Source organism: Zonotrichia albicollis, chromosome 9 (genome assembly GCF_047830755.1).
Source record: "Zonotrichia albicollis isolate bZonAlb1 chromosome 9, bZonAlb1.hap1, whole genome shotgun sequence".
Lineage (NCBI taxonomy): Eukaryota > Metazoa > Chordata > Aves > Passeriformes > Passerellidae > Zonotrichia > Zonotrichia albicollis.
In genome coordinates, this window is record NC_133827.1 from 40,615,192 (window position 1) to 40,637,376 (window position 22,185).

The window sequence follows — 22,185 nt, forward strand, 5'->3', positions numbered from 1 at the left end:
TCGAATGATAGAGGGGGATATAAAATCATGAAATACACTGAGAGTATTGGAAGGGACCCTCAAGGATCCAAACTCCTGGCTCTGGTTTCTGCTGCTTTCTTGAAGTTTGGTGTTATAATTCCCAGCACAGGTTCTTATTGTAAACGTCTTGATTGAAGTGATGCCTGTACTGGTCTTGAAACATCTCTGAGATGGAGGCAGAGTGTGAAAGTTGAGTGAGAATTGCTGTGGATTTCTCACAAGCCGAGGCTGGCACTGAATTCCTCTGACAGGAAGGAGCAGGGGCAGCCCTGGCTGTGCCTCGGTGCTGCAGGAGGGAGCAGCAGGACCTGGCAGCTCCTTCCTAGGGGGCTTTGCCCTTGGACCGGGCTGCCACAGCCCCTTCCCAACGCCAAATCCACCTTTGGATTCCCTCACAGGAGCATGGGGTGGGATTGTGCTCTAACGCAGTTATTTATCCACCTGCACACTGCTGGCTGCCGGGGCAGGTAAAGCCAGCATTTCTTGCTGCTTGTTTTTCCCCTGGAATTTTTTTTTGTTCTCTGCTCAACTCTGTGGTGTCTTCTGTGTCCTTTCTGTTGTGCTCCCATTCTGTTCAACCCAGCCTGCAGGTGGAAATCCATCAGTAAATGAACATTTCCTCCGTGCTGCTGCTGCCGGTTTGTGCCTTTTCCTTTGTGCTGCAGGGTGACAGGGAAACTGCTGCAGGGTGACAGGGAAACTGTGCTGCAGGGTGACAGGGAAACTGTGCTGCAGGGTGACAGGGACACTGTGCTGCAGGGTGACAGGGACACTGCTGCAGGGTGACAGGGAAACTGCTGCAGGGTGACAGGGCAGCTGTGCTGCAGGGTGACAGGGAAACTGCTGCAGGGTGACAGGGAAACTGCTGCAGGGTGACAGGGAATCTGTGCTGCAGGGTGACAGGGACACTGTGCTGCAAGGTGACAGGGACACTGCTGCAGGGTGACAGGGAAACTGTGCTGCAGGGTGACAGGGACACTGTGCTGCAGGGTGACAGGGAATCTGCTGCAGGGTGACAGGGGAACTGTGCTGTAGGGTGACAGGGACACTGTGCTGCAGGGTGACAGGGAATCTGCTGCAGGGTGACAGGGGAACTGTGCTGCAGGGTGACAGGGGAACTGTGCTGCAGGGTGACAGGGAATCTGCTGCAGGGTGACAGGGACACTGTGCTGCAGGGTGACAGGGAATCTGCTGCAGGGTGACAGGGAAACTGCTGCAGGGTGACAGGGAAACTGCTGCAGGGTGACAGGGACACTGTGCTGCAGGGTGACAGGGACACTGTGCTGCAGGGTGACAGGGAAACTGCTGCAGGGTGACAGGGAAACTGCTGCAGGGTGACAGGGAATCTGTGCTGCAGGGTGACAGGGACACTGCTGCAGGGTGACAGGGAAACTGCTGGAGGGTGACAGGGCAGCTGTGCTGCAGGGTGACAGGGAAACTGCTGCAGGGTGACAGGGAAACTGCTGCAGGGTGACAGGGCTGCTGTGCTGCAGGGTGACAGGGAAACTGCTGCAGGGTGACAGGGAATCTGTGCTGCAGGGTGACAGGGAAACTGTGCTGCAGGGTGACAGGGAAACTGCTGCAGGGTGACAGGGAATCTGTGCTGCAGGGTGACAGGGACACTGTGCTGCAGGGTGACAGGGAATCTGTGCTGCAGGGTGACAGGGAATCTGTGCTGCAGGGTGACAGGGAATCTGTGCTGCAGGGTGACAGGGGAACTGCTGCAGGGTGACAGGGACACTGTGCTGCAGGGTGACAGGGAAACTGCTGCAGGGTGACAGGGACACTGTGCTGCAGGGTGACAGGGAAACTGTGCTGCAGGGTGACAGGGGAACTGTGCTGCAGGGTGACAGGGAAACTGTGCTGCAGGGTGACAGGGGAACTGCTGCAGGGTGACAGGGCAGCTGTGCTGCAGAATTTAAGGAACGTGGTGGTGCCCTGGAGCACAAAAAGCAGCTCTGCTGAGTGCACTGGATGAACCCCATGGCCGCATTTCAGAGAAATCCCATCCCCTGGTGGCGGAGCTGGGAAACCCGAACTGAGTGAGTGAGTGAGCTGAAGGAGCTGTGTTGGCTCTTCAGGAGGAGAAGATGAACGAGCTGTAGCTGTGGCTCCACCTGAACCTGTGGGGATCCATCCTGGGCTGGAGGAGGTGCTGCAGGGTTTGTGGTGTGCAGGTGCACAGGATCCATACCCGGCTCACAAACTCCAACAGCAGCGTCTGCACTCTGGGCTGCTCCTGCTGAACCCCAGCACCCGATCCTGTGCTGGCCCTGATGCCACCTGTGCTGTCATGGCACCAGGAACGCTCCTCTGGCACAGCTCTGCAATTCCTGCTGAGCATTCACCAGGCCAGAGTGCAGGAAATCCCTTCCTGATGAAAACCTCCCACAGCAATCCAGCATTATTTTATTATTTTCAATATACTGGGTTGTTAAATCTCTACACTTGTTCTGTTTCTGTACCCTTCCTTTTGTGTATTGCATGGGTTTCCTGTGAACTCGAGTCCTGATCCCCTTCAGGTGAGGGGAGCTGAGCTTTGCCTCCATCCACAGCTGGGAATTCAGTCCTCAACACCCTCCTGGAATTCTCTCCCAAGTTCTGCCCTGCTGAGCTTCTCCCATAATTCTTGGCAGTTTTGAATTATTTTGCATAATTTTGCATTAAATGACACCGATTCCTTAATTGCTGTCTGTGTTTTTGGTGCTGCCCCTGCCCAACCTGATGCATTCTCTCTTTTCATCAATTTACATCTCTCTTTCCTCAATTTTTACGTGACATTCAAAATCTGGAATTTATCGATGCTGGGTTTATTATATCAACAAGATAAAATTTTTACAAACTTTATTTTAAATCTACAGAACAAAACAAAGTCTATGATACAAAATGAGATCAGATAAAAGCAAACAGCAGCTGGAAGTTGCTTCCTGCTCATGTCTCAGCTGCACTGCCCGCAGGGAGACCCAGTTCCTCCAGTCCTTTCACAGGCAGGATCTTGGGGTTGGTGGCCACAGTTTTGGTGGTGTTCTGGGTTTTAAAAATGCCAATTAATCTGTCTGCAATCTCAAACATGTTGTTGCGCAGGCTGATGATGATGAACTGGGCGTTTTTGGTTTGCTCCTGAAACAGAAGGGATTTGTGTTAATGCCCAGATTCCCAAAATCCCCTCTGTCCTGGGTGGCACACAGAGCCACGTCTGAAAGTGCCCAGATTCCCAAAATCCCCTCTGTCCTGCTGGGGCACACAGAGCCACGTCTGAACTGCAGCTGCAGGCAGGGAACCCCCAAGGGCTTCCTGATCTGTCAGTTAATAACTCTGAATATTCAGAGTTATTGTTTGATTACCTGAATAATAATAATAATAATGTTTGATTACCTGAACTGGAGCCGTGTTAAAGGGGTTGCTTTGATTACATATGCTGAGGGCAGAAGTTTTAAAGGCATTTAAATTAAAAAAAAAATTAAATTAATTAATTAATAAAAATTAAAAAATAAATTAAATTAATTTAATTAATTAATTTAAAAAATGAATTACTACTAGATCAAAGACACTGATGGGAATGACATGAAAGTGTAAATCCCAGGAACGTTGGGAAATCACAAGCTGGGACCCACAGGGACATCAGTCCCAGCTGAAGCTGATGGGTTTGGGGGACTCTGTGTGATCCAGTAAAACTGCAGAGCCCAGAGCTCAGACCTGCCAGGATTTCTGTGCCCTCTGTGTCCCTCTGGGGGAGGAGGGCTGGGCCCTGGACTCACGTAGATGTAAAAGGCCACGATGGAAACGTTCTTGAAGTCGAGGGCGGCGTCGATCTCGTCCATGAAGTACAGGGGGGTGGGTTTGTAGTGGTGCAGGGCGAACACCAGCGCCAGCGAGCTCAGCGTCTTCTCCCCTCCCGAGAGATTGAAGATTTTCTTCCAGCTCTTCTTGGGAGGCCTCACGCTGCAACAGAGCAGGGTGGGGTGTGAGGATGCTGCTGCTGCCTGCTGAGCCTCAGTGCCGTTCCCAGCTCAGGGATCTGCACTGGCAGCATTCCTGCACACAACGAAGTCATCTGGGAATTAAGAAGTGCTGGGAAAGGAGTTCAAAGCTTTCCAACTGCTTTAGCTCCTGATTTTTCCAGGAGAAAGAAATTAATCTTTCTTTCTCCTGGTTTCTGTCACTATTTGCCCACATTGAGCCTTTCTTGGTTCACCCATTGTCGGATCTCAGCACCTCAGGACTGAGGTGCCACCGAGACCACCCTTGGGGGGCTTGGGAGTCCTGGAATGTTCCAGAAGTGTCTGGTGGCTGGACTTTGATCCTACACAGGAGACGACACCTGTATGAGGACAGGAGGGTTTCACCGGGGTGAATGGTGAAGGGATCAGTTAATTAGAGAGTGAAACACAGGGTTTAGGATTTCTGTACAGGGGGGTTTAGAGAAGTAAGATGGAGGAATTGGGGCGTGTCCTGTCCTTCTTCTTCTTCTTCTTCTCCTCCATCTTCTGTGGTGATGGTGGCACTTTGGGATTGGTCATTACTAAAAGTGCACCGAGCAATAAGAATAAAAAGGATTGGGGAAAAATGATAAATATTGTACACGTAACTTTGGGTATAAAGATAGGTGGCTGTCCGGAGGGCAGCACAGTGTGCTCATGGCTGGCTGCTGAGCAGAGCTCTGTCGGGCCGAAAGAAAATCTTTTAGATAAACAATTAATAAACATAAAAACCGAAAGAAGAACTGAAGCCTCTTCTCGTCCTTCGATACGCGGGCTGCCCCAAGGCCACCCCGGGCCTTTTCCAGGCCCCTCAAACAGCCGAGAAATCCGGACAACCCATGATCCATTTACTTTAAAAACAGGTTGGAAAAAGGACTGTGATGATGAAAAATGAATGGGATATAAAGTATTTTAAAAACCTGAACATGATTCCCTCGGAGAAGGGATCCAGACTGTCCACAAGCTCCAGCTCAGCATCCCCTCCCAGCGTCAGCATCTGGTAGTTCTCCTTCAGCTTGTTGGTGATGACGTTGAACCCCGCCATGAATTCGTTCAGCCTCTGCTTCCTCAGCTGCTCAAAGGCCTCTCTGAATTTGTCCCTCTCGCTGGTGATGTTGTCCAGCTCCTCCACCTGCTTCAGGTACTGCTCCTCCTGCAGGGGAAACCCAAGGGCACTCAGAGCAGCTGCAGTTTAACCCAAACACTTTTCCTACCATTTGAACATTCCTTCTCCCCAGCCTGGCTACCTGCCCTGAAACAAAACCCCCAAATTCTCTCTTTTCCCACCTCTGCTGCTGAGGGAAAACAAAAAACCAAACTTATGTCAAAATAAAAAACACTTCATCTATTGAATGGCTCACTATTACTGATGTGAGGAGGGAAAAAAATCCAGTACTGTGTGTGTCTGTCTTGGCTGGGAAGACTTGATTCTGTTAAAATAAACATTCCCAGGAGAATCTTGGAATTGCTTAGGTTGGAAAAGACTTGAAGACTTTTGAAGACCCAGGACGTTGTCACCCGACATTGATGGTGTGGTGAGACAGAGTAAGGATCCATCCTGAGCTAGGTGAAGTGTCTGGGAGAGGTGAAGGGTCTGTGGAGCTAAAGCTGAAGGAGAGGCCGCGTTCCAGAGACAGAGAAAGAAAAACAGAAAAACCACGAGGTCAATCTGCCCCCGACCTAGGAATTCCTCCGATAAAGAAGAATTAGTGCTAAGTGTCATGCAAGATGAATATGTATGAACTGATTGTGAAACTGTATGCATATGCATTTGGAAGGGGGATAAAAGGAGGTCTGAAATCTTCAGGGGCACGCATGCCCTTTTGGGGAGTCTTGCATCCGGCGCGTGTTGTAATAAAGCATACCGGGCTTTACAACTTTTATAAAGTTGTGAGGTTTCTTCTTTTCTCCACAAAACAGTGGGAAACAAAAGGCACACGAAGCTCCTGGAAACAGCTTGCACTGTGGCTAAGGATGAGCTGCTGATAGCAGGAACAGCAAATTCCTGGTTTCCCAAAGGAAGGAGGGGATCAGGGCTGTTCCCCCCGGGGCTGGGCTGTCCCATCCTCCCCGGGGCTGTCCCGTTCCCTGGAGCTGTCCTGTCCCCAGGGGTGCCCGGGGTTGGGCTGTCCCCTCAGGGATGGGCTGTTCCCCCTGGGGCTGGGCTGTTCCCCTCAGGGCTGTCCCATCCCCTGGGGCTGGGCTGTTCCCCTCAGGGCTGTCCCATCCCCTGGGGCTGGGCTGTTCCCCTCAGGGCTGTCCCATCCCCTGGAGCTGGGCTGTTCCCCTCAGGGCTGTCCCGTTCCCCTCAGGGTTGTCCCGTTCCCCCTGGGGCTGTCCCGTTCCCCTCGGGGCTGTCCCGTCCCCTGGGGCTGGGCTGTTCCCCTCAGGGCTGTCCCGTTCCCCTCAGGGTTGTCCCGTTCCCCCTGGGGCTGTCCCGTTCCCCTCAGGGCTGTCCCATCCCCTGGGGCTGGGCTGTTCCCCTCAGGGCTGTCCCGTTCCCCTCGGGGCTGTCCCATCCCCTGGGGCTGGGCTGTTCCCCTCAGGGCTGTCCCATCCCCTGGGGCTGGGCTGTTCCATCCCCCGGAGCTGGGCTGTTCCCCTCAGGGCTGTCCCATCCCCCGGAGCTGGGCTGTTCCCCTCAGGGCTGTCCCATCCCCTGGGGTTGGGCTGTTCCATCCCCCGGAGCTGGGCTGTTCCCCTCAGGGCTGTCCCATCCCCCGGAGCTGGGCTGTTCCCCTCAGGGCTGTCCCATCCCCCGGAGCTGGGCTGTTCCCCTCAGGGCTGTCCCATCCCCTGGGGTTGGGCTGTTCCATCCCCCGGAGCTGGGCTGTTCCCCTCAGGGCTGTCCCATCCCCTGGGGCTGGGCTGTTCCCCTCAGGGCTGTCCCTGTCCCATCCCCTGGAGCTGTCCCATCCCCTGGGGCTGGGCTGTTCCCCTCAGGGCTGTCCCATCCCCTGGGGCTGTCCCGTTCCCCCCGGAGTTGGGCTGTTCCCCTCAGGGCTGTCCCATCCCCCGGGGCTGGGCTGTTCCCCTCAGGGCTGTCCCATCCCCCGGGGCTGGGCTGTTCCCCTCAGGGCTGTCCCGTTCCCCCGGGGTTGGGCTGTTCCCCTCAGGGCTGTCCCATCCCCCGGGGCTGGGCTGTTCCCCTCAGGGCTGTCCCGTTCCCCCGGGGCTGTCCCGTTCCCTCAGGGCTGTCCCGTCCCCTGGGGATGGGCTGTTCCCCTCGGGGCTGTCCCGTTCCCCCCCCGGGGCTGGGCTGTCCCGTCCCCCCGGGGCTGTCCCGTCCCCCCGGGGCTGTCCCCGTTCCCCTGGGGTTGGGCTGTCCCCTCAGGGCTGTCCCGTTCCCCTCGGGGCTGTCCCGTTCCCCCAGGGTTGGGCTGTTCCCCCTGGGGCTGGGCTGTCCCGTTCCCCCTGGGGCTGGGCTGTTCCCCCCGGGGTTGGGCTGTTCCCCCTGGGGCTGGGCTGTTCCCCCTGGGGCTGTCCCATCCCCTGGGGCTGGGCTATTCCCCTCAGGGCTGTCCCCTCAGGGCTGTCCCGTCCCCCCGGGGCTGTCTCGTCCCCTGGGGCTGGGCTGTTCCCCTCAGGGCTGTCCCTGTCCCATCCCCTGGAGCTGTCCCGTTCCCCTGGGGTTGGGCTGTTCCCCCTGGGGCTGGGCTGTCCCGTTCCCCCCGGGGCTGTCCCGTCCCCTGGGGCTGGGCTGTTCCCCCTGGGGCTGGGCTGTCCCGTTCCCTGGGGCTGTCCCGTACCCCGGGGTTGGGCTGTTCCCCTCAGGGCTGTCCCGTTCCCCTGGGGCTGGGCTGTTCCCCCTGGGGCTGGGCTGTCCCGTTCCCTGGGGCTGTCCCGTTCCCTGGGGCTGTTCTGCTCCCCTCAGGGCTGTCCCGTTCCCCCGGGGTTGGGCTGTTCCCCTCAGGGCTGTCCCGTTCCCCCGGGGTTGGGCTGTTCCCCTCAGGGCTGTCCCGTCCCCTGGAGCTGGGCTGTTCCCCCTGGGGCTGTCCCGTCCCCTGGGGCTGGGCTGTTCCCCCTGGGGCTGTCCCGTCCCCTGGGGCTGGGCTGTTCCCCTCAGGGCTGGGCTGTCCCGTTCCCCTCAGGGTTGTCCCGTTCCCCCTGGGGCTGTCCCGTTCCCCTGGGGCTGGGCTGTTCCCCTCAGGGCTGTCCCGTACCCCGGGGCTGTCCCTGTCCCATCCCGTCCCCCCCGGCCGTACCTTCCTCCGGTACTCGGCGATGGCGCCGAGGTTGGGGCGGAGCTGGTGCCGCTGTGCCTCCAGCAGCGCGATTCTCTTGCTGATCCCATCGGGCTCCTGCAGCTCCTCCAGCTCCTCCTCGCTCAGCAGCCGCAGCTGCTCCGGGGCCTCGCCCTCGATGGCGTGCAGGGCCAGCTTGGACATCTGCAAGCACAGGGAGGCAGCTTTAACACCAGCTCTGGGTCACTACAGGGACATTTCTCATCTCCAAATGCTCCAAGATTCTTCCCACAGGTCCCTTTAAAATAGGGAGTCAAAAAGAGAATAAATTCCCTTTATGCTACCCTGCCTGTACAGCAATAAGCTGGGATCTGAAGAGGAATTTCTGCTTTCTCTGGGGGTGTTGCTGAGTTCATGGTGGGACCCCTGAAGGGCCCCAGGGCAGCCTGGGACAGTGCAAGGTGTCCCCAAGGAACATCCCCATCTGGAGGTGCCTCCCAAGCCAGACCATTCCACAATCCTCTGATTTAAGGCTTTGGAACAAAAGCATTTCTGACCTCTTTCTGCCAGTATTTCAGCTTGCCCTGGTGGGTGGAAATGTGGTTGTCAATCTGGTCAATTTTCAGCTTGATGCTCAGAGCTTCACTCTGAAGGGCATGCTCAGCATCTTGAATAGTTTTCATCTCCTGGAGTAAATTCTTCTGCTCCTCCTGCACTGCTGGCAAAGCTTCCTGAATAGAAAAATGGCAAATACCCCCAAAAAGGGCATTAATCAATTACCTATAAAAGTCTACCCCTTTTTTGGGTGAAAAGTTTGTTTTCACTTAATTTATTCACAGCTATGGATGGAAACAAATAAATATTCTTAGATTTATAGCTGATCCCTGAATTCTGCAATGACTGAGAAAATGCTGCAATTGGTATTTTCATTCCAGATCTGGATCAAACAGGTCCTACACTCATTTTTAGCTAATTAGAGAAATACATCAAATCTTGGATGTATCTGAAAGCATTTCAGCCATCCTGGTTTTCCCTACATCAAATCTTGGATGTATCTGAAAGCATTTCAGCCATCCTGGTTTTCCCTCTCTCACAGAAATCTAGATGGGAAACTAAAATCCCACATAACTGGGAAAGTTTTACGTTTAAGAAAGTTTTTATGTGTAAGAAAAATTTTATGCTTAAGAAACCCAGCAATTTGTTTGGGGAGAGCTGGTGTTTTAAAATACTGGAAATTCAGAGCTGAGTTTTTCATTCCTGGTGCACGTCAGTGTCATTGTAAAAGTGCTGGTTTTGTATTCTGCACTTTTTTGTCCAAGGAGAATTATCTCTGCTGCAGAAAAATGAGTTTATTCAGATTTTAAGAATTGCATTCATGGATTTAGGGGGACACAAGTCAGAGACAGCTCAGGTGGCAGCTGATGAGTGTTTGCTGAGCTGGGTCAGGATAATTTCCAGGTGAGTATAAAAGATGCCAATGCCCCATTGCCAGGGCCTGGCTGCTCTGCAGAGAATGGGATATCGGATATTTGGCCCTGTCCCTGATTTCCCTGGAGCCCAGGGGGTCCCAGCACTCACCTCAGCCTGCTTGCACTCGTTCATCACCTGGGTGGCTTTGTCCTCCAGCGCTGTCATCTCTTCTGTCAGTGTGATCATCTCCTTCTCGTTCTCCTCCATCTCCTTCTGCGTGTGCTGCAGAGCCTCCTCGCACTTCCTCAGGTTCCTGCAGGGGACAGGGGGCTCTGTGACCTCCAGGAATCACCCCAGGAGCACAGCAAGGTGCAGAGGGGTGTATATGTGGCCCGAAGTTTAGAGTCCGGCTGCTGAGGGCGAAAGGCCGACGCCCCTCTGCAATTCTTGGCCAGGACCCCTCAGCGTCTGAGGGCCTCGGGCTGTGCTGGCTGCGGACTGGCTCACACCGCTGGGATTGGGGGGGAACGGAGCTGACCATTTCCCGGGGGTTAAACATCGGTTTATTGAAGGTGTTGCGGGATCTAAACACGGGGAAACCAACCGGGAAGAAGTTTCTCCATAGGGGGTGAAACAGGATTATAAAGGAGGGGTGCAGAGGGGGGCGTACGTGGCCCGAAGTTTAGAGTCCGGCTGCTGAGGGCGAAAGGCCGACGCCCCTCTGCAATTCCTGGCCAGCGCCCTTCGGCGTCTGAGGGCCTCGGGCTGTGCTGGCTGCGGACTGGCTCACACCGCTGGTATAGGGGAGGAACGGAGCTGACCATTTCCCGGGGGTTAAACATCGGTTTATTGAAGGTGTTGCGGGATCCAAACACCGGGAAACCAACCGGGAAAAAGTTTTTTCATAGGGGGTGAAACAGGATTATAAAGGAGGGGGGTGGGTACAGACAGAGCCAATCGGGAAAGGTGAGGGGATGAACTTCACAGAACTGACACTCCATGGAGACCAATAATCAAAAGGTAAAGGAGGTGTCCTGGGACCCCAGCCAGCCACCATCTCCAGAGAGGAGAAGGTTCTCGAAACCTGGGAGGAGGAAGGGAGTGATTGACTGGACCTAGGGAGGAAACAACTTTCACTTATAAGGGAAACCAGGGGAGGAGCAATTACACATCGGCAACTATGAATAGCGGTTACTATGGCAACTTAGCTGACAGGCTAGCAGTGGCGGGAAAAACTGGGGGAACGAAACCATTTTACACATAATAGGGGAGAACAATACATAAACTGGGGGAATAACACAAGAAACTTAACAACACACTACAACAGCAAGGCAATAGGGAGGAGCTGCCTCAGGCACCAGCTGCCCACTCCAGAGGGACCCCAGGAAAACAGAGTTGTCTTCCTCAGCAGCCAGGCCTCACTAAATGGCTTCGTTTCTTCTTTCACAGTTTGGAATCTCTATGGAGTGGTGAGCTCCCATAAAAAGGAGATCCCATTTTATTTCCTGACAGAACAGCTCCTAATAAAATCAGTCCCTTCAGATCTGAACTGCTCCAGCACATCCAATCAAGTGCTATTTTGGACTTTATCCTGAATATTGCAGTTTAGGCAATATTAAAGAAATCATTCAGGCAAACACTAGAGAAATGCTGATTAAGTGTGACACTTAAACCATTAGAAAGTACAAAATTGGATTTCCCTTTCCCTCCCTGAGCCCCAATGAGCCCAGCCCAGCCTGAGGCTGCCCTGTACCTGTCTGCAGTCCTGGCTGCCACCTGGGCCTTGGTGATGGCTGAGGAACATTCATCCATCTCCTTGTCAATCTGATCAATTTTGTCCTGCTGGGCCTTCAGTTTCTGGTTGTGGGTGTCCATGATGAGCTGGTGCAGCCGTTTCACCTCCTCCTCCATCCTGCCGGCCCTCTCAGCCACGCGCTCATGCACTGTGTGAGGAGGGGAGCTCTCAAATCAGGATTCCCTCATGCACACAGACTGCTCCAGTGCAGGAGGGTGCCTCAGAGCTTACCCCAAGCTCATTCTTGGCATTTAATCCATGAGAAGATGCTCAAAAGGTAAATTTTAAGAAGTGGACACCAGCATTTCCCAGGAGCTGGTGTGAATGTGTGGTTATCACTGCACAAAGGGAGCTGTTCCCACACACAAGACAGGGATTTATTTTAAAGATCATGGCAGAGCCTGGTTAGAAAGCAAAAACCTTCACTTGCCTTTTACAGGGATTTATTTTATAGACTCATGGCAGAGCCTGGTTAGAAAGCAAAAACCTTCACTTGCCTTTTACAGGGATTTATTTTAAAGATCATGGCAGAGCCTGGTTAGAAAGCAAAAACCTTCACTTGCCTTTTGTATCAGTGCCTCCTCATTAACAATTCTTACCCCTACTTAAACTAACTTTCCCTATGAATATGTGATACAACCACAAAAATCTAAGCAAAGAAACAAAATGCTGAAATTCATGTTTGCTTTAGCTTGACTAAAACATGAACTTGAGCAATTACAAAGAAAAGAGGTTTTACTTTCTGAACTTGAGCAATTACAAAGAAAAGGGGTTTTACTTTCTGATCTCTAGCAACACCTTAGAAAAACGAGGTCCCAAACCAAGACAGGGAACTGAAGCACAAACCCAAACCCATTCCTTCCTCTATTGCTAAAGAGATTACTACATCATTTATCTCAAATCCCCCCTCACAAAATGTACCTTTTTTATAACCATCGAGGGCTTTTTCCAGCTCCTTCTGCTTGGTTTTGTCCGGAGCAGCAGCAGCGACGTTGGCTTCGAGTTCCTTGATTTGATTTTTGAGATCCATTTCTTGCTCAGAAAATCCCTGCAGGGAGCACAAAGTGGGCTGGAATCCATCCCTGGCAGCTCCCTGAGGGCAGCCAGGGCTCTGTGGGGCTGGCAAGGCTCGGGGTGCCCACCTGGATGCTGGCTGTGTATTTCTCTGAGGTGTTCCTCATCTCCCGGATCTCCTGCTGCAGTTTCCTGATGGCCTCCTCCAGCTGGGATTTCTCCTCCTCGCACTGCACGGCTCTCATGGAATCCCTCTGCAGCTGGGATTCCATCCTGCTGATCTGCACACAACCACAGGAGCATTCACTGATGGCACCGTGACCAAACCAAGGCAGGGCTCATCCCTGTGCTCTTTAAACACAGGAGAAAGCAGAGTGAAAACTTCAGCTTGGGGAGTCTGAGTGCTGGGAACACCAGTGAGAAACAAGAGCAGCAGCTCCAGATGAAAACTTAAATGGAATTCAGAAGGAAAAGCAAACTGCATGCTGCTCTGCCAATGTGGTGTCAAGGTTGTGAGGCTGAATTCAGTGATGGGCTGGGCTGTGAACAAACAAACCCAGAATAATCCCAGCACCCTGGGGTGGCAAAGCCCTCCAGGAGCACTGTGAGGCTGAATTGAGTGATGGGCTGAACAAATCCAGAATCATCCCAGCACCCTGGGGCTGGCAGAGCCCTCCAGGAGCACTGTGAGGCTGAATTGAGTGATGGGCTGGGCTGTGAACAAACACAGAATAATCCCAGCACCCTGGGGTGGCAAAGCCCTCCAGGAGCACTGTGAGGCTGAATTCAGTGATGGGCTGAATAATCACAGAATAATCCCAGCACCCTGGGGTGGCAGAGCCCTCCAGGAGCACTGTGAGGCTGAATTCAGTGATGGGCTGGGCTGTGAACAAACAAACACAGAATAATCCCAGCACCCTGGGGCTGGCAGAGCCCTCCAGGAGCACTGTGAGGCTGAATTGAGTGATGGGCTGAATAATCACAGAATAATCCCAGCACCCTGGGGTGGCAAAGCCCTCCAGGAGCACTGGGAGGCTGAATTCAGTGATGGGCTGGGCTGTGAACAAACAAACCCAGAATAATCCCAGCACCCTGGGGCTGGCAGAGCCCTCCAGGAGCACTGTGAGGCTGAATTCAGTGATGGGCTGAATAATCACAGAATAATCCCAGCACCCTGGGGCTGGCAGAGCCCTCCAGGAGCACTGTGAGGCTGAATTCAGTGATGGGCTGGGCTGTGAACAGACACAGAATAATCCCAGCACCCTGGGGTGGCAGAGCCCTCCAAGCACAGGGTGCAGCCTGTGCCTGTCACCACCCTGTCCCCAAACCTCCCTGGGCAGCCCCTGCATCCCTGATGCTCCTCAAAGCCCTCCAACCTCTGCCAACATTTGGAGTGTTGGCTTTGGAAACATTCATCATCATCTTCCATCCCAGGCTGCTCCTGCTCACGGTGCTTTAAAAGCACACATGTGTGTCAGAACTGCCCAAATTCTGCTGGAATTGCATTTCCCTGCTGTACTCACCTCTTCTTCCGAGATATCCATCACGACTGAGGAGCCCATTCTGCCCTTCATGACCTTTCCTCCCCCACCAGTCATGGTTCCTACAGCAAAAGGGATGAGAAGAGCTCAGAGCGCTCCTTGGGCTGTGGTATCACCCACAAAGGGCTGCCAGTGGAGCTCAGTACCTGACAGCTCGATGATCTGTCCCTGCAGGGTAACCACCCTCCACCTTTTCTCCTTCTGGAATGCAATTCTGGTGGCCTCCTCCAGGTTCTTGGCCACCAGAGTGTCCCTGAGAGCGAAGTAGAAGGCCAGGCGAACCTGGGCGTCCTCCACCCTCACCAGGTCAAAGAGCCGGGGTGCGTTCTCAGGGGTTGGGATCTTCTCCATTTTCTTTTCCCACACAGCCATCTGCACCCACAGGGGAAATCAAGGGATCAATCTTTGGGAAAAATCCTCAGCTCATCCTGTTATCCCAAGGCATGTTAAGGCTTTACAAGAAACGCAATTAGACTGTAATTAACAGTAAAATGATTTGTTTCTCACCTTGTCCAGGGCTATAAAGGTGGCGACTCCAATGCCTCCAGCCTTCAGGAAGTTCACACAGGCCTGGGCAGTGTCGATGGTGTCCACAACAATGTGGTCCAAGGCCCCACACGAGGAGGAAATGGCCACGTCATATTTGTCATCGATGGCTCCCAGGTCCCCCTGAGGATGGAGGGACGAGGGGCAAACACTCATCAGCTGCCACCTGAGCTGTCTCTGCCTTGTGGCCCACTAAATCCATGAATGCAATTCTTAAAATCTGAATAAACTCATTTTTCTGCAGCAGAGATAATTCTCCTTGGACAAAAAGTGCAGAATACAAAACCAGCACTTATACAATGACACTGATGTGCCCCAGGAATGAAAAACTCAGCTCTGAAATTCCAGTATTTTAAACCAACATTGCTTGGAAAGAACTGAAAAATATTTGATTTTACAGCAAGTCCACAGGATTTACAGCTCTGCTTTCCAAACTGCTAATGCCAGGGAGTGGGCATCCCTCTCTAAATCCCTGATGCCAGGGAGTGGGCATCCCTCACCAAACCCTGATGCCAGGGAAGTGGGCATCCCTCTCTAAATAAATCCCCGATGCCAGGGAAGTGGGCATCCCTCTCTATACTCTAATGCCAGGGAAATGGGCATCCCTCTCCAAACCCTAATGCCAGGGAAGTGGGCATCCCTCTCTGAATCCCTGATGCCAGGGAGTGGGCATCCCTTTCCAAACCCTGATGCCAGGAAGTGAGGCATCCTTCTCCAAACCCTGATGCCAGGGAAATGGGCATCCCTCTCCAAACCCTGATGCCAGGGAGTGAGGCATCCCATCCCTCTCTAAATCCCTGATGCCAGGGAAGTGGGCATCCCTCTCTAAATCCCTGATGCCAGGGAAGTGGGCATCCCTCTCCAAACCCTGATGCCAGGGAGTGAGGCATCCCATCCCTCTCTAAATCCCTGATGCCAGGGAAGTGGGCATCCCTCTCTAAATCCCTGATGCCAGGGAAGTGGGCATCCCTCTCCAAACCCCTGATGCCAGGGAAGTGGGCATCCCTCTCTAAATCCCTGATGCCAGGGAAGTGGACATCCCTCTCTAAATCCCTGATGCCAGGGAGTGAGACATCCCTCTCTAAATAAATCCCTGATGCCAGGGAAGTGGGCATCCCTCTCCAATCCCTGATGCCAGGGAAGTGGGCATCCCTCTCCAAACCCTGATGCCAGGGAAATGGGCATCCCTCTCCAAACCCTGATGCCAGGGAAGTGGGCATCCCTCTCCAAACCCTGATGCCAGGGAAGTGGGCATCCCTCTCTGAATCCCTGATGCCAGGGAAGTGGGCATCCCTCTCTAAATAAATCCCTGATGCCAGGGAAGTGGGCATCCCTCTTTAAATCCCTAATGCCAGGGAAGTGGGCATCCCTCTCTGAATCCCTGATGCCAGGAAGTGGGCATCCTTCTCTGAATAAATCCCTGATGCCAGGGAAGTGGGCATCCCTCTCTGAATAAATCCCTGATGCCAGGGAAATGGGCATCCCTATCTAAACTCCTGATGCCAGGGAAATGGGCATCCCTCCCTAAACTCTAATGCCAGGGAAGTGGGCATCCCTCTCTAAATCCCTGATGCCAGGGAAGTGGGCATCCCTCTCCAAACTCCTGATGCCAGGGAAGTGGGCATCCCTCTCTAAACTCCTGATGCCAGGGAAGTGGGTATCCCTCTCTAAATCCCTAATGCCAGGAAGTGAGGCATCCTTCTCCAAACCCTGATGCCAGGGAAGTGGGCATCCCTCTCCAATCCCTGATGCCAGGGAACTGAGGCATCCCTCTCTAAATAAATCCCTGATGCCAGGGAAGTGGGCATCCCTCTCTAAATCCCTGATGCCAGGGAAGTGGGCATCCCTCTCTATACTCTAATGCCAGGGAATTGGGCATCCCTCTCTGAATCCCTGATGCCAGGGAAATGGGCATCCCTCTCTAAACTCTAATGCCAGGGAGTGAGGCATCCCTCTCTAATGCCAGGGAAGTGGGCATCCCTCTCTGAATCCCTGATGCCAGGGAAGTGGGCATCCCTCTCTGAATCCCTGATGCCAGGGAAGTGGGCATCCCTCTCCAAACCCTGATGCCAGGGAAGTGGGCATCCCTCTCTAAATAAATCCCTGATGCCAGGGAAGTGGGCATCCCTCTCTAAATAAATCCCTGATGCCAGGGAAGTGAGGCATCCCTCTCCAAACCCTGATGCCAGGGAAGTGGGCATCCCTCTCCAAACCCTAATGCCAGGGAAGTGGGCATCCCTCTCCAAACCCTAATGCCAGGGAAGTGGGCATCTCTCTCTAAACTCTAATGCCAGGGAGTGAGGCATCCTTCTCCAATCCCTGATGCCAGGGAGTGGGCACCCCACACTCCATGCCAGGAACCCCCTCAGCTCCTCTGTCACTCACCAGCCTGCCATAGAGGCCGGGGATGTTGCCGCACTTCCTCTGCTGCAGCAGAGCCTCCAGCACCTTCCCCCGGCTGCGGCTCTGCGCTAAAGAACTTTTGGCCTCCTCTACTTTTCGCCGCAGGTTTCGCACGAGATCCTTGGCCCCGGATTCTTCCCTTCCCAGCTTCTCCAGAGCCTTCTCTTTCTGGGGGTCAAAGACATCGGCTCAGCCTCCCAAAATCTACTGGATTCAGGGAGCCTTCAATGGCATGGTTTTGTTCTTTGGGGAATGATTGAGGAGCAGGAAGTGAAATTCAAATGGTTTGGGTTGGGAGGGACATTAAAGTTTCTCCAGTGCCACCCCAGCCATGGCAGGGACAGCTCCCACTGTGCCAGGCTGCTCCAAGCTCATCCAGCCTGGCCTGGGCACTGCCAGGGATGGGGCAGCCACAGCTGCTCTGGGAATCCCATCCCAGCCAGGAATTCCCAATTCCCAATCTCCCACCCATCCCTGCCCTGTGGCACTGGGAGCCATTCCCTGGCTCCTGGAGAGGAGAAGGATCCAGGGAGAGCTCAGAGCCCTGGCAGGGCCTGAAGGGGCTCCAGGAGAGCTGGAGAGGGACTGGGGACAGGGATGGAGGGACACCCAGCAGGAACACTGGGACAGCAGCAGGGACACTGGGACACCAACAGGAACACTGGGATCTCAGCAGGAGCACTGGGACAGCAGCAGGGACACTGGGACACCAACAGGGACACTGGGACACCAGCAGGAACACTGGGACACCAACAGGGACACTGGGATACCCAGCAGGGACACTGGGACACCAACAGGGACACTGGGACAGCAGCAGGGACACTGGGACAGCAGCAGGGACAGACACTGGGATCTCAGCAGGAACACTGGGACACCAGCAGGGACACTGGGACACCAACAGGGACACTGGGACACCAACAGGGACACTGGGATACCCAGCAGGGACAGACACTGGGATCTCAGCAGGGACACTGGGACACCAGCAGGGACACTGGGACAGCAGCAGGGACACTGGGACAGCAGCAGGGACAGACACTGGGACACCAGCAGGAACATGGGACACCAGCAGGGACACTGGGATCTCAGCAGGCACACTGGGACAGCAGCAGGGACACTGGGACACCCAGCAGGAACACTGGGACACCAGCAGGGACACTGGGACACCAACAGGGACACTGGGACACCAGCAGGGACACTGGGACACCCAGCAGGGACACTGGGACACCCAGCAGGGACACTGGGACACCAACAGGAGCACTGGGACACCAACAGGGACACTGGGACACCAACAGGAGCACTGGGACACCAACAGGGACACTGGGACACCAGCAGGGACACTGGGACACCAGCAGGGACAGACACTGGGATCTCAGCAGGAACACTGGGACACCCAGCAGGGACACTGGGACAGCAGCAGGGACAGACACTGGGATACCCAGCAGGGACACTGGGACACCAGCAGGGACACTGGGACACCTGTGCCAGGGCCTCAGCACCTGAAGGAGGCTCAGGAATGCAGCCACGTCTCAGAGTCAAATTAAATCTGTTTATCAAATTAAATCTGTTTATCTCAGGGATATGTGGGATTTCAGTTAAACCAACATTGGCTTAACAAAGTAAGTCTGAAATGCAGGATTTGCTCCACCAGCAATGTATTAGAAAACAGCTTTTGGGTCATGGTTTGTTTTCACCCTGATCATTGCCTTTGGTCAGTGTGTGACTCAGAATGAGGTGGGGAAGCCAGCTCTCACCTCCTTGAGCTGCTGCTCAGCCTGGGGTAGTTTGGCAGCGATGTCTTTGATGGCAGCTTTCCTGTCCCTCAGGGTGCTGGAGGTGCTGCCCAGCGCCTCCTGGGCCTGCCTGAGGCGGGCCAGGGCAGCGTTGTGCTTGCTCAGGTAGAGCTCCAGCTCCGACTGCGCTATCTCCATGTTGGAGCGGCTCTCGGTCACCTCCCTGCTGAACTCCATCAGCTCCTTCTCCTTGGCCTGCAGGCACAGGGAACAGGGAACAGGGCATGGCACGGCCTCTCCAGCCCTGGCAGCAGCAAACACCTCTGCCCTCAGGGAAAGCAGCATTTCTGCACTAATCAACATGAATGGCTGGGAATTTAACAAGGATTTTCCCAGTTATGAAGAACATCAGGGAGTTATCACAGAGCATTTCCGTGCAAGCTGTGGATCATTTCCTCAAATCATTTCCTCCCACACACTGAGCTAAATGACAGCCCAAATCCATGGAGAATCCACCTTTTCAAGGACACAAAATAACCCTGCAAATTTACAGGATAAATTTCCAGCCTCCAGGCACTGAACACCACCACCAATAACCAAATGTTAAAGTGGTTGCTCATTAATTCACAGTCAGTGTGGGAAAGGCTGGGAACAGATCATTCCAGAATATCTTGATTTATTTAAGCAACACCATTGCCTTAAATATTTTGGTGGCAGAAAATCAGAGTGTATTATTTATATTACATCTAGGAATGAGCTACTTGATGGTGTTTGAGCACCTAAAAAGCAGCCATTATGTTTCCAATACCAAGATTTGGGTTCTCAAAATTATTTTTGCTTTCCCAAAACAGCCAAAGATAAAATATCTACTTGTTATGAGAAAGCTGCCTGAGAACTCTGGTATGCAAGGTTCTCAAGGCCTTCATGTTTGTCACTTTTACTTGTAATTAAAAACAACCTGAGAACCTCTGCTGTTCACAGAAACCGGCTGTGAGAATTTTACTCCTCACAGCTGCCTTCCGAGCCATTTCTGAAAAAATCTCCAACACTTTTCCAAGCCAAGTAAGTAAGATAGTTTCCCACTGAGGCTCCTCTGAGCTACCCTGAGAACAGTGGAATTGTCACTAAATGGCCTTTTACAAGTGCCTGGTGCTGGTTTCCTTCAGCAGAGGTGGGTGATTCCTGCCTGTCCAAACCTCTTTTTCCTTCTGGATCTCCTTGGTCTCCTCCTGCAGGCTGGCCAGGACCTGCCTCAGCTTGGCCTCCTCCTTGTCCTTGGCCTTTGCCAGCAGCTCCCTCTTGGCCGTGGCGTCCTCGATGGCCTTGCTGTTGCTGGAGGGGACGTTCTTGAGCTCCTGCACCTGCACAGGAAGGACCTTGAGCCTCCCCTGGCCTGGGAGTGACCCCTGAGCCCCTCCTGCCCCAGGGACCAGGGGTGACCCAGCTCCATCACTCACGGAGCGATGGCTGCGCTCAGTGAGCACCAAACAACCCTCGGGCTGATTCCATGGCTTCCCATTTAAACAATTCCAATGAAAACAATTCCAACCCCATTTCCCACCTTCTTTGTGCCCTTGCCACCTTGTTGTACTGTGTTGCAATGTCCTGTTTTAATCTTCCAGGTCCCTTCCCAGGTGTGCCAATATTCCCTTCTCCCTTCCCCCTCGCTGAGTGTGCCCTGTCAATCAGGCTTAACATTCCAGCAAGGCGTCGTGTGATTGGTCAAGTTCAAAGGATGCTCCTCAGGCCTGGGGGACATTGGATAGGGGTCCCCAGTCCCTTGAGACCCTGCCCCTTCACCTGGTTGGTGGCTCACCTGTCCCCTCCCCTTCCCCTGCCCTGAGCTTAAAAGGTGAATCAGACCATGTGGCCGGATTCTGTTGGAGGAATTGCCCCGGTTCAGACCTCTGTAACCATGGAATAAACATCTGGATATAACCCTCTATTGGAATAGGAATCCCAGTATAACCAGTTAGATGGTGCCTGGGCCAGTTCTGACCCTCGCTGCTGGGCCAAAGGCAGCACTGTGGTGTTTTACCCCAGAGATACCTTGGCTGCTGGGGATTGCAGCAGGGCACTGAGCAAGTCCAGGCTTGTCAGGACTCCGTTTACCTCAGGAGAGAGAGCTTCTGGTGATGGTGAAGAGAAAGGGAGTGGATTCTGCTAGAAGGTTGCCAGATGTTTATTCCATGGGTACAGAGATGTCTGCACCGGGCCACTGCTGCTAACAGAATCCGGCCACATGGTCTCATTAACATTTTAAGCTCAGGGCAGGGGAAGGGGAGGGGACAGGTGAGCACCAACCAGGTGAAAGGGGCAGGGTCTCAAGGGACTGGGGACACCTATCCAATGTCCCCCAGGCCTGAGGAGCATCCTTTGAACTTGACCAATCACACGACGCCTTGCTGGGATGTCAGCCTGATTGACAGGGCACACTCAGCAAGGGGGAAGGGAGAAGGTAAAACAGGACATTGCAACACACCACAACAACCCTCCAGCAGAATCCTCTCCTTTTCTCTCCACCATCGCCAGAAGCTCTCTCTCCTGAGGTAAACGGAGTTCCTGACAAGCCTGGACTTGTTCAGTGCCCTGCTGCAATCTCCAGCAGCCAAGGTATCTCTGGGGTAAAACACCACAGTGCTGCCTTTGGCCCAGCAGTGAGGGTCAGACTGACCCAGGCACCATCTAACTGGTTATACTGGGATTCTTATTCCAATACCACCTTCTCCACAATTTATTGCACTTGGAGGGAGAGATCTGCTCTTATTGATCAGCATCACTCCGGTTTATTCATCAATCAGTCACTTTTTATAACCACGTTAATTAAGTTCATGCATATTGCAAAACCTGAGCTCACAATAGGTCAGAGATAACACACCAACCCCTCCTTATGTTTCCAATACCAAGATTTGGGTTCTCAAAATTATTTTTGCTTTCCCAAAACAGTCAAAGATAAAATATCTACTTGTTATGAGAAAGCTGCCTGAGAACTCTGGTATGCCAGGTTCTCAAGGCCTTCATGTTTGTCACTTTTACTTGTAATTAAAAACAACCTGAGAACTTCTGCTGTTCACAGAAACAGGCTGTGAGAATTTTACTCCTTCTGAGCCATTTCTGAAAAAATTTCCAACACTTTTCCAAGCCAATCCAGCTGATCCAAGCCCCTTTACCTTTTCCTTCTCCTTTTGAAGCTGCTTCTCCAGTTTTTTAGCCTTGCTCTTGGCATGTTTGAGTTTCTCCCTCAATTTCACATCCTGCAAATCCAGCTCAGAGAATTTTTCTTTGTTTTCCTGTATGAACTTTGTAATTTTATTGCATTTTCTAGAGAGAGAGAAAAAAAAAAGAAAAAATAATTATTTAATATTTTTATATATTAAATAATAATTAATTTTATAAATTATTTAAAATTATATAAAATTATATATAATTATATAAAATTATATAAAATTATATATATAAAATTATAAAATTATATAAAAATTATATATTAATAAATTAATAAAATTAATTATGGTATAAATTATATATATAAAATTATATAAAATTATATAAATTATATAA

General features: G+C 52.8%; 1 protein-coding gene across 4 annotated transcripts in view; it reads right to left on the reverse strand.

The window, feature by feature from the left end:
* Window positions 1-2,733: 2,733 nt before the first annotated feature.
* The window catches only part of SMC4 (structural maintenance of chromosomes 4), a 37,874-nt gene continuing 18,422 nt past the window's right edge, over window positions 2,734-22,185 (reverse strand). For all 4 annotated transcript variants that reach the window (XM_074547514.1, XM_074547512.1, XM_074547515.1 and 1 more), the window contains exons 9-24: window positions 21,795-21,945; window positions 19,821-19,985; window positions 18,646-18,879; window positions 16,877-17,062; window positions 14,453-14,614; window positions 14,092-14,317; window positions 13,928-14,007; window positions 12,533-12,685; window positions 12,312-12,438; window positions 11,349-11,538; window positions 9,764-9,908; window positions 8,743-8,916; window positions 8,207-8,389; window positions 4,922-5,154; window positions 3,780-3,963; window positions 2,734-3,141 (exon numbers count right to left, since the gene is read on the reverse strand). In XM_074547514.1, coding sequence (XP_074403615.1) covers window positions 2,953-3,141; window positions 3,780-3,963; window positions 4,922-5,154; window positions 8,207-8,389; window positions 8,743-8,916; window positions 9,764-9,908; window positions 11,349-11,538; window positions 12,312-12,438; window positions 12,533-12,685; window positions 13,928-14,007; window positions 14,092-14,317; window positions 14,453-14,614; window positions 16,877-17,062; window positions 18,646-18,879; window positions 19,821-19,985; window positions 21,795-21,945 — 2,782 coding nt within the window. In that variant the 3' untranslated portion in view covers window positions 2,734-2,952. The remainder of the gene's footprint in view (window positions 3,142-3,779; window positions 3,964-4,921; window positions 5,155-8,206; window positions 8,390-8,742; window positions 8,917-9,763; window positions 9,909-11,348; window positions 11,539-12,311; window positions 12,439-12,532; window positions 12,686-13,927; window positions 14,008-14,091; window positions 14,318-14,452; window positions 14,615-16,876; window positions 17,063-18,645; window positions 18,880-19,820; window positions 19,986-21,794; window positions 21,946-22,185) is intronic.